The following is a 12,635-nucleotide window of genomic DNA, read 5'->3' as shown; positions in this document are numbered from 1 at the left end:
CCCCCCCGTACATTATTTCAGCGTGTCTTTTCTCTGTGCCGCGATACAGTGCGACTAAGGTTCACTTGTCCAATGCAATGACGAATGAAATTACTTCAACAATACGTTTCTGGTGTCTGAAGGGCTTTGCATTCCCACGAATGGCGCTTCACAAGACACCGTTTGTTGTGTAGTCGCTTACGCCACATAGCATGGAATTGAAATGTCAACTTTTCGCACTCTAATTTAACATTTTTTTTTTTTTTTCATTTGTGCGGCACGTTTCCCTTTACCACCACGTTGCCAGCCTGTGGAGCGGATGTGCCATGTCGCTCTTTTTCACTCGGTGCATTGTACTGCCCCAACAAAGTTATTGGCTCGTCGTACTCTACATATTATATCCTTAGTCGGCTGGCATCACAGCCGTGTCATATGTGACCAAATAAAAGCCTTTTCGACACTGTCTAAGATGTCGCGTATCGTTTTTTTTTTTTTTTCTGCACCAGAAATACCGGTACGAAGGCCGCACTCGAGGGGCTTTGCAGGTACGAAAACAAGGAAATAATTGTCCCTCTAGCAAGAATGATGCGTCAATAAGTTTGTTACGCTGCGCACCCAAAACACACGCATGCGCAGAGAAAGGTGCGGTGTCGCAACCTGACGGTGGCTGTACACCAAAACGCGCGCATGCGCAGAAAAGGACAGCAGCGGTGGCGCAACTCGGCGGTGGTTCCGCACACCAAAACGCGCGCATGTGCACAGGGGGACAGCAGCGATGGCTTCACGCGGCAACGACTGTGAAGGCCTCACCTCGTCGCAGGCGGCGCACCGGGGCTTGAGTGTCTCGGCGTAGTGGCGCTCGCAGTAGAGCTTGCCGTCCTTGGCGCAGTAGGTCAGGTCGACCAGGAGCTCGTTGCACGCGTTGCAGACGAAGCACGCCGGGTGCCAGGCGACCATCTCGCCGAACTTAGGCGCGATCACGGCCAGCTCGCCGCCCGGCAGCACACCGCCGCACTTGTGACACTCCTGGACACAGCCACGAAGGCAGAGAAGAAAAAAGAGAACAAAAACAGGTGAATGACGCGGAACCATGAGATGATTATTGGTTGGTTGGTTTGTGGGGTTTAACGTCCCAAAGCAACTCAGGCTATGAGAGACGCCGTAGTGGAGGACTCCGGAAATTTCGACCACCTGTGGTTCTTTAACGTGCACTGACATCGCACAGCACACGGGCGCTTTTGCTTTTCGCCTCCATCGAAAAGCGGCCGCCGAGGCCGGGATTCGATCCCGCATCCTTGGGAACAGTAGTCGAGCGCCGTAACCACTGCGAAATCGTTCTAAAGCTCCAAAATATTGTTGGCCCAAATGAAATGAAGCAGATATATTCTGGCTGTGCTTCGGAGAAATACTTACCAGAAAGCGCGTCTAATGGCAATAATGACTTATAGTTTGGGCGCTATGGCACGGTAAAGGACATGAGGAGCGAAGAAATTAAGCGTAATTGGCTTGAGAACAACGCATAAATAGATGGCAAGCGATGGTGATTACATGAAAACTAGTGCCATTCATAAAACATCAAGAAGCAAATGTATACTTTCCAAAAAACGGGTAACATGAAAATAATTGAGCGCCGTGAAGATAGTGCACAACTTCGGCTCTCACGTCGACATTTTAAACCACGCCTCTTTACCACTGCAGCATAGTCGGACCGTCGATGACACCTTTTAAAAGAAGATAACTGGCAAAAGAAAGGGACACTAAAGATATACCTTTTTATGTACACAGGCATTACATGAGAGCGCTAACGACTCATATCACGTGAATTCACTCTTTCAGTTCCTTAATCAGCAATTGCTCAATTTGTGCCATCTCAGACGTACTTAGGATGCAGTCGAAACCTGCCACACTACGTGAAAGACCACCCGACACAAAGCCCCGCTCTAAGCAAGCCGAACGAACGTGCCTGAGTGGCCTTGAGGTAGCGTGTCTGATTATCTCAATGGAGATGACCCGAGTTGGACGCTCTTGCCAACTTAGCCATGTTATATGGCCTCGTGACGTCGCACTACCCGAGGAGCAATAAGTGTCTGTCCTGCCACCAGCTAAATGTCACCTGCTAGGGGTACATCTCTGGCCTTTTTCTCAAAACATCAACAATACGACGCCGCATTTTACATGATTTGAACTCGCGGCGAAGCGCGCAGATTAGCTTGCTGTGCTGTGCGAACTGGCAAAGACAAAGCGAAGACCGCTGTCAGCGCTACCGGAGTCCGCATTAGATCTGGAGCTTTCTGCCGCTATACATGTTTCGGAGGCAAATCCCGATAAGCTCATCTCTGACTGATGCGCTAGGCTTGTACGCTTACTTCTTTTTTTTTTTTCTGCGCAGTTTTCGTCGTGCCAAGCTTCTTTAAAAAAAATCGAGTGTTATGAATGAGACGTGAAAAACTGTTTGGTGTAAAGTGAAATGCAGTATTTTTACACTCCACAACAAGATATATTCTCTAACCTTCTCGCCCACATTTATCACGGTTGGTTCCTGACACGAGAATCAACGCTTGTGTTAGATTTTCCTTATCGTCCATAGTATAGAGTGTTTTCTATAACCACTCCCACACAACTAAACTCGACGCTCCGCGTACCTACATATGAAGGCGACAACCAGAACATAATGAGTATAAAGAGGCACTGCATGGTCCTAGTACTACTTTTTTTTTTCGTTTGCTGCACATGCTTCAACATGAGTTCTGACCTCGCACGTGCATTAACAAAACACAGTAGTCAACAAAACTACCACCTATGGCTGGCAACGCATACTCGTTTAGACAGGCACTTACGGCCAAATGATCTCAATGTGGTATTTTTAAAATAACTGAATAATTTACACACCGCATACGATCTATCGATCTATTCCGGCACCATTAATCTAAACAGTGCCACAGCTCACAATTTTCCACTAGCAGTACTTACAAACACGGTATTGATACGTCCATCTTGAACTGGTTTTAAATGTTAAAGGATCATCGTTGTATGTTTTTTTAGCGTTTCAATTGTATTCCCACTCCTTATGTAACACCCTATGAAATCAGGGCTTTTAAGGAATAAAATTGAACTGAAAATACTGTTTTCCAAGCTATAAACGCGGCTTCTTCCGAGTAATTAAGTATAGTATTCATCAAAAATGCAATCAGGTTAAAAGAAGGACGCCGAAAGTATATGAAAACCAAAGTTTCGTCATGAGCCGGTTGCATCACCTTTCTTGACGCTTCCCCTGCGTATCAGTGGCGCTTGACAACCTGGAGCACGGACGCTGGTGCTTATCATTATGGCCGAATAGAAAAAAGTTGACCAATCACTAAACATACAAATTCTGCAAACTCCGGCCATGATGTTCATTTTTAATGTCTTGCGGGCGTGGCAAGTTCTGCTTAGCCAGCTGACAGCTCCTGGCTTCCTGACGAGGCTCATCGACCGCACGCCTTGTATGCCTGATTAAGAAGAGCGGATAAAAAGGCCCTCTGAAGCAAGGGAGATATTGAGGGCGAACAATACCTAAGAATGATCACCTCGAAGCCCTCCTCTCCATTCACCCTTCATTTTCCACACCGCACAGCACAGCAGCCACTCATTTAAGATATTTCACGCTTCCACATTCCCAGAGCAAACAAATCGGCGAAATAAATATCCAACTATTTATTTGGATAGCGGAAACTCCCACCAGCAAGCTAACATAAAAGCACAACTTTTGGGTATCTTCTGGTGAACAGTTTCTAAACATACATTTTTCCCTTTGTGTTTAAAATCACGATGACAATCCGTGTGTGTATATAAGCTTAAACTGATTACGTCAATAGATTCATAAAAAATTATCGTAAATGTTCCACAGCTGCTTCAAGAATATTTTCAAAAACACAGTCCATAATGCTTTTCTCTGGCAGTTTTAACTACTCGCTACAAGTGGCCGGAAGCCACAAACGACGCCTGAAATGAACGCATCAGGTATTGGATTGGAAAACATTTATTCGTCAAAATGCAGATGCAGATGGTCCGCTCTAGATGGCCTCCAGTCCTTGGCTGGCGGCGACCTTAGTGGCCCACTCGGTGGCCAAGGCTTGAATGCCCCGGTCCGAGCTGACCAGAACGGCCTCCCATCGCTCAAGAGAACGAATTTGTGCTAGATCTTCCGGTAGAGGTTCTTGTTTACATTGCCATTGTATGTGATCATACGTGGCTGTTTCACTACAGAACCTGCACGCGGGGTTAAAGTCATCCGAGTACATTTTTGCTAATAGGTAAGGGCTAAGAAAGGATCTCGTCTGGAGTCTCCTCCAAACGGTATCCTGTGCCTTATCCAACGTTTTGTCAGGTGGTGGAAATTTCTGCCGTTCCAATCTGTAATGACTTGTGATATCGTGAAAAGATGCCGCATCAGGCAGCAGACTGGAATACACCGAACGATCGATCGCTATAGAAGACCCTTGACCCCAGAGACCTGTGCAGAGAACCACTGTAGTCACATAGCTCGTAGTAAAATCAGAGGCTCCGTGGCAGCCGAGAACAAATTGGTGTTTCTGTTTTCATAACTAGATGATTGTGCACTGTGAAGAAACGCTGGTGCACTGCAAATGAACGATCATTCGCAGAGCGCCACGTTATGCGTCCCCAGTCTTGAGGGCGCAAACGATAACTCAAAGCGCGTTCACGAGATGCCGAGGTGGATAACTACTAGAGCGTGACACCATTTCTGGTGCATTTAACACCCAATGTCCTCTCCAGCTTTAAACCACATTGTCGAGAATATGTCCAAGCTAAAACATCATTTAATGTAATTACAATGCATCCCATGTTGTTTGTGAATACCGATACACAATTGCGTCAGTAATGCGGAGTGCAACGAAGTACGTAAGATAAGAGATCAGTCATGGCTGGCAAGGCTCCGCTAATGAAAGCGAGAGAGGAAGAGGTTTGGTTTGGTTGGCTTGGTTTGGTTTGCTGAGTTTAATGTCCCAAAGCGACTCAGGCTATGAGAGACGCCGTAGTGGAGGTTTCCGGAAATTTAGACCACCTGGGGTTCTTTAACGTGCACTGCCATCGCACAGCACACGGGTGCCTTGCTTTTCGTCTCCACCGAAAGGCCGTCGAGAGGCCGGGATTCGATCCCGCGTCCTTAGGGACAGTGGACGAGCGCCGTAACCACTGCGCCACCCCTGCTGGTTAGAGGAAGAGGGAAATAGCGAGAGTAGAAAACATTCAGCCGTGTCCTTGTACGAAACGCATATTCCGCCTTTCCGAATTAGCTGCTGACGCTCGTGCACCCCAACAGTGCCAACGCACACCCCTTGTGATCATAGTCCTGGCTGGTTCCGTGCTTTGAAAAGTGCTGACAAAGCTTAATGTGCGACCAAGGGAAGGGTCTTCACTCACGCTTTGCAGGTCACTACTTACTAAACTTTCCCAAACGAGAAATTGTTTAAAAACAAACGAAAACGCCAAGGCACGCCGACGGCTGTATCATGTTCTTACAAGCTGAAGGAAGGTGATGAGTAAAACTGCCAAAAGATAACCTTCTAACCAAAAACTAGCAAGCAGGTAAGTAAACGAAAACTTGCGCAGGAAACTCTTCGGTAAGTTATACGTAGCACGGAAGTCACGTGACCTTTTCGCGCCCTCATCTGAGGGACGCGACAGAAGACTGCTTCGTAAGGAAACATTGGTAGCAGGGGTCGGCACAAAGTGCACGGGCGCCTCGCGGCTCGCCTCAGCCGAAACGTCACCGAGGGGCCGGGACCAAACCCGCTCGGCTACAACAGCCGAGTGCCTAGTCAGCCACCGCAGCGCAGGCATTAAGCGAGGATTATGAAAGCCATTCGTGAAAGACACACGGGCTGAAGGCTCGAGAAAGCCTGTCAGTTCATGGATTACTGCAAATACACCGTGTTGGCACCGTGTGATATTATTTATCATTTGATATTTGCTCAGTTCCTTAGAATATGTACTCCTCCGCGTGCAACCCTCCCCCCCCCACTCCCCCTCCTCCCCTTCCTGCACACATTGTCTGGTTATTATCGCGTTGTTTGAGGAAATAAATAAAATTAAAATAGTGCTTCATAACGAAATACATACAGATAAGCAAACTGCATTGAACCCGTGGCACAACATACTTCCATGTGGTTTGTGAGATTTCGAGAGGTACCCACAGCTGCCCGAAAAAGAGAGCAATGCGGTGAAGGATGCCGTCGATGGGCCTTATCGCTAGCGGCCAAACATGCAATCGAGCCGGAGGGCGACATAAGACATATACCGGTAAATATGTGTGTTCCTTCGGCGCCCGAACACTCTGGGTTAGTAACTACTCCCGTAAGCTGTCTGCGCGATCTGCTTGTAAGCTAGACAGGAATGCAAACGAAAACTTAAGCGCCGAATGGATCTGCATCGACAACCGGAAGGACAGCGCCAGTGGGGATCAAGCGCCAGTACACAGCTGGACAGGCACCTAGCCCTCTAGTAAACACGCCGATACACCAGCCGCTCTGCTCTACAGACAAGAGACCGACAGCGGTGATGCCTAAGCAACTGCGCATGTGGATAGAAGCATACGCCAAGGAGGATAAGTAACGTGACAAAAGCCTCTACGGTCATCCTGCTCCCAAGAATATAAACTTTCTTTTTAATTTTTACAATACTCCTAAATTTAGAACACTCTCTTAAAAGCACCCTTCGCCTTCAACGTTGAACTCACCAATAAGCATGGTGTTGATGTTTACTAGCCCAAACTAGCCCAACTAGCCCAAACCAAAGTACTTCTTAAGCATGGTGTCCTTTTGGGCGGTGATTTCAATGCGCCTCACGTCAGATTTGGATTTTAGACCAATCTGCGTCCAGGCAGACTTCTGAAAATATACCATGCAGGTCGTCGGCTATCTAGCTACTTCCGCTAACCTTACCATCTTTATCAAATCCACACGCGTCTCCTGGACCTATACTGAAATACAGTTTTTAGCGAGAACTGCTTTCGCCTAATTTTTCTAGACATCTATAACCTCACGTCAAGCACGCCAATCGGAATGATATCTGCAAAATTTTGTAACACAAATCGCCCTTTTGATTTGCATGAAGAGTGAGTTCGATCTGTACAGCAGACGCAGACAGTTTATCACCACGGCCTTACCGAGACCCTCAACTAATAAGGGTGTAAAAATGCCTAACAGCCTCAGATGCGTCACTCTGTGACCACAAAATTACCAACATAAGGAGCGGTTGGAAATTTTAGATATTTTACTTCATTAATTTACTCTCCGAGTTGTTTGGCGTTGCATAGAGGAGTGGGCAGTGCAAAAATAAACTAAAAAAAAACAGGTTTACGGGGCAATGCAATCTTCAAGTGCTCCAGCACTGTACATCCTATCACAGCTCAAAATAAACTAAAATATGTAATCAAGATGAAGGCAGGTTGAATAAAAATATGCATGGCACCTACTTAATGCTTTACCAGGACCGCAATCACACCCGTACCGAGTGTCGATAACCGCTTAGCCGTACATGATCCAGCATAGCTTGCCTGATTCCGCAAGAACTCTCATGCCCTCATCACTCGCCTGTTCGTACTTCTCATACCTCGCGCTAGAGAAGCCGGACCTGGATAGCGCATTCACGCTGGTAGCCCAGCACTGGCTTGCCACTAGGAACTCGAAAACATCCTACCTTGGATATGACATAATTAAACACTACCTCGTAACATTCCTGAACAAGATAGGGAGCAACAACTAATTTATCCGCATACATTGATTAGAGGGACCCTTACCCTCGGATAAGCCCTTACAAAAATGGATATTGAATTTCTGTTACCCACGTAATGTGTTTTTGATGAGTCATCAACCACTCAAAGGAGATTCAAGATTAGATGTGTTTTAACATCATATCCGCAGCAGACTTTCCTTTGAGATCACAAATGAAGTTTTGTGCTTGGAAAACGCAACAGTATTTTTGGGTAGGATCTAATGTGGAAATACATTGACTTTATCAAATGAGGAAATGTATACATCACTAAGTGAATATATATTATTTCTTTGTTAACTGCACACTTTCAGAGCCGTATGTTTTCATTTCTGATTAGCATATGTAGGATGTTGCCTAAGAAAATATTTTTATGTGTTTTAACATGAGATCCGCAACAGACTTTCCTTTGAGATTACGCAAGAAGTTTTGTACTTGGAAAACAAAACAGTATTTTTGTATAGGAGCTAATGTGGAAATACATTGACTTTCTCAAATGAGTGAAATTATACATCACTAAGCGAATGTATATTCTTTACTATGTTTTCATTTCTGTTTAGCATGCACTGTAAAAACAAAAACAACTTTTTGGACATTTGTTTCATTCAAAACACGCTTACACCCTGCGTCTTGGGCGTTTGTGCCATTGCAAATCACTTCTTGCCAAGCGAATGGGTGCTGCGGTTGGACAATATGCTTGAGAGTGTTACGGGCAAGGATATTGTTGTGTACGCGAACCGACGCACTGCCACACCGCCTCCAAGCTAACGGACGCAAGGCCGCTCCATTTCCAATGCCTCCTTGCACCTGCGAGCAGGCCGTTTTGGAGAGACCAGCAGGGGTACCCCGGCCTGCGCCGACGACGACGCGCGGACGTAACCCGAGCCGTGCGTTGACTCGGAACTGGACCGTCCTGGGAGCATGTGCGCGACCAGGGCACGAGAAGCAATGCCTTCTTTATAATGCATGATATGTTGCGTGTTTCTTAAGCTTTCGAGCTCCTTCTTGCTCTGCGTATAGATTAGCCGAGCCCTCAGTCATCGCAACGCTTCCCGAAATGTTTAGATACAAATAAGATTTAGTTACCAGTAAAATAGTGTTGGCGCTGCTGCGCTTGCCGGTATTGAAGCTTGCTCGCACTTTTTTTCCTTAAAGGTTCGTCAGCTCCGTGTTCAGCTAAAATTACGCCCAAGGTAGCAACCACCGAAGAGCCAGCGCTGATAAATTTGCCAGCGATGCCAAACTCGACATGTTAAAATGACTGCAGTGGACAAAATAGTGCGCATAGGTATCTAGAACATTAGATGCAAGTTCTAATGGTCAAGAAGTTGTAATTGTTAGAGCAGCCGCAATGGCCTGTACACTTCGAAACATGCTTCGAAACATTATGTCCCAATCTTATGAATGCAGTCCAGACATAAGAAGCAAATACGTTACCGACATTACCAGTTCCCCGAGTGGCCGAGTGGTTAGCGTAGAAAGCTACGGAGTACGAGGTACCGAGTTCGAATCGCGCAGGTGCAGTTTTTTCGCTTAGTTTTAATTTTTTTTTTTAATTTTTTAGCTTTTTTTAATGTAGTTGAGGTGCTTCGCTACGCTTTAGCTTTTTCTTTTTATCCAAAAGTGCTCATTGGTCAACACTCATGAACAACACACAAGAAATGCACACATTAGGTACCAACCAGAAACACGGTGGCCAACTTTCTTGTGAAACTCATCAAAAATGCATCAAGAAAATGTATAGAAATGTTAATGTGCATGATGAGGAATGTAATTGCCATTTAATCAGAAACTCATTAAGCTTTTTTGTAAGGGAGCAATTCTTTATACCATTGTCATAATCCCAAAACCTGGCAAGAACTTCGTTCCTTCTCTCTCACTTCCTGTGATGGTAAAAGAAGGAACTGATGGCGTTGCATCGTTTTGAACAACATATGGAAACCACATCGTTTCTCCTTCATAAACATATTGGATTTCACCTTCATGTAAGTATTTGCACTGATTTTCATGCTGACGTTATTGTAGCAAAAGTTACACTAAGCTGGGAATAGCGCCCTTCGCGGTGCCCAGCCGCAGCCACAACAACGCATGCGCAGTTACCATGACAATCGGTTGAGCCGAGCTGCGAAGGTCTCGAAGCGGCGCACGCATGTGGCGTCACGCTTCGCTACGCTTATAATCATTTTCATGGTGCCTGTCACGCGTGATCATTGTGATCGTGATGATCACACTCCACATGATCATCTGCCTATACCGCGCAGCAGAGAATATCAGGCGCGGCGCGTGAGCTCGCTACATAGACGCAATGGATGAAGAAGCGGGAGGCGAGCGCACGTACTGTGAACGGCATCGGCGAAGGCTACGCGAAGAAGTGTCGACGGATCCAAAAGTCATCTCATGGCACGAGGTGACCGTACAACGGCCAATGAAGCAAGGAAGGCTAAGCTGCTAAGCGAGCGCCGGAGACGCCTGAAGAGCGGGAAGAACGTCCCGCCAAGCGGCGGGGCCAAGTCTCGGATCGGCCAAGACGCCGTGTCGCTGCCGAACTATAAGGGGAGGAAGACGGTCCAACGATACAGCAAGAAGTCGAACCTCCGCAATAGTATAAAGGTGAAGTTCAACTTTAATTTGGCCTTGGATACACAGGTTCAGGCTCCAACGGGGAGCTGCCGCTGATCTTGTGTTCCGAAGCCAGGCCATCACGTCTACATAATGTGTATCCAAAATTAAGACGGTGACAAACTATATACTTTACAGACCTCCGATCGAAAGTCCAATATTGAATAAAAATGTGCGTTACACAAATCGAAAACTGCGACAATGTCTCAACTGCTTAACCGGTTCTTTGTGTTGTGTTGTGTTGAGTTTTATGGCACATAGGCGACTCAGGCCATCATGCGCCAAGAGCAAGGTTTGAAATTAAACAGTTAAGAGATTTTACAGTTGGTTTAAAAGCTTTACTTCTTTAAGGAATGAAAAAACGTGGGAAATATCAATGAGTGACTTTTATCCTATTAGTAAGCTTAGGTGCAGTGGGGTGTGTTCTTTACAAATTAGTGGGAAGTGTTTCTGCCTTAGTTGTCCAAGTTTTGTACATGTAATTAAAATGTGATTAGTGGCGACAACTTCTCCGCAGAGTTCGCATATAGGTAAATCTCGTTTTGTGAGTATGAAGTTGTGTGTTCAATGTGTTTGACCGATTCGGAGGCGACATAAAACTACTTCGATGAAACGCTCTTGATGAGTACATGATTTCCATTCCTCTATCACTGGCTTCACTAAGTGTAATTTGTTGCTTACTTCCTTGTCCCATGAATCCTGCAATTTCTCTTTCAGTTTTCGATGTATGAATTTTAGAACATCATTATGCGGTATGCTTACTTTTTGCATGTTAGCGTTCCGAGCGGCTAAGGTGCATACATCAACTCGTTCATTATACCCCTGATCCTTACATGACTGGGCACCCAGCAGATCTTCACGTCCTTGTGTTGTTACTGTTTTTATGCAATATATTATTTTTCCTATTAAGGGTTACGTTGCATTTCTGGAGTGTGGTGCTGTGATCAAGTTTAGTGAGTCAGTGTAGATTATGCTCTTTTCAAATTTGCTCCTTCCTAATCTTTCCACAGCTAGCAAGACTGCGTAACTTTCGGCAGTGAAAACTGATGCACACCAGCCAAAAATTTGGCCAACCAGGCTCGACCAAGCCAAACATTCGCTTTCGTTACGTATATCCTGGTCCAGCTTAGCTAAGTCACTGCACAATGTTTTGTGCAGTTTGTCTTTTTCAATTACATTTCACCGCTGTATATAATAGCATATTTCTTGTATTGCGTCTGATGATCACTTTTTCATTCCTACCTTCCATTTCGCATCTTGAGATTTGATGTTACGAACTGTACTTTCAGATTCTTGTTGAGCGATTATTTAATTTAACGTATCTGCGCTTCACTAGCGTCGAATTTTTATCAATAATTCTACTCTCTATAGGTATACAGTTGTTGCCTCCTTACTCTATGCTCCGAACTGGGACTGTAAGGCATTTTGAAAAAATAAAAATCACCAAATAAATAAGTCAAAACTTCTTTCTTCTTCGCCAGCATACCTTCCACTCCCCGTCATCTTGCCAAGTCCACGCTGTGGTCACCGTAGACATACAGAACCACGTAAACGTACGTAATTTAGTTTTCTCGACGAAGTCGGGGGAAAATAAAAAGGAGCAGAAATGTTTCTGTTGTTACAACAAAATTTCTGTGCGGTTTTTGATATTTAACCTGTTATGACAATAGAACGTTCCATAGTTACAGCAGAAAAGTAATACAGGACTAAAGGACTACAGGCTACAGAAAAGCCCCACATAAAAAAATATAGTATCAGTGGCAAGTAAAATTAACTACAGAAAGTTGAGACCTTTGCGACAGAACTACATAATATTTTGTCGTAATTTTTGGCACAGTTCTGCAGTTGTTTTCGGCTGTGACCACACTGGATATTTCCGCACAACAGGCGTGCATGCGTGCATTACCTTCGCTCTCACGGTGGCACTCCTCAAGGTGCTTTTCTCTCTTACCCGCCCTCTTTCAAACTTTGGTACGGCCGCTCTTTCACGCCAACCGAAAAACATTTCCACACGTCCCCCATATCTTACTCTAACTACCTAAAACTCTAGTGCACAGAAGGCTTCTTAAGGAACGTCGACACCACACTACAACAAGGCGTCGGTAATATATCACAATTCCTGATTGCTGCAGGGCTTCGGCAAGGACCGCAAAGTCGGAGAGGCTCCTTGTAATGTGCATGCACGCTTTTAGAGACCAGTCAAACATAACATACACCCTCCTTCCCACCATCCTACTCAAAGCGCTCTTATAATGCAAAATTAT

The 12,635-nt window shown here is 45.5% G+C and overlaps 1 protein-coding gene across 1 annotated transcript in view; it reads right to left on the bottom strand.

The window, feature by feature from the left end:
- Lmpt (four and a half LIM domains protein limpet) overlaps nt 1-12,635 on the bottom strand; it is a 310,360-nt gene that overhangs the window by 119,247 nt on the left and 178,478 nt on the right. The window contains exon 5 of the mRNA XM_084602629.1: nt 790-1,005. Within this exon, the coding sequence (XP_084458755.1) occupies nt 790-1,005 (216 nt within the window). The remainder of the gene's footprint in view (nt 1-789; nt 1,006-12,635) is intronic.

The sequence above is a fragment of the Amblyomma maculatum genome, chromosome 1, assembly GCF_055883805.1.
Source record: "Amblyomma maculatum isolate TAMU_Amacu chromosome 1, ASM5588380v1, whole genome shotgun sequence".
NCBI classification, from domain to species: domain Eukaryota; kingdom Metazoa; phylum Arthropoda; class Arachnida; order Ixodida; family Ixodidae; genus Amblyomma; species Amblyomma maculatum.
This window is presented reverse-complemented; position numbering and strand designations above follow the sequence as displayed.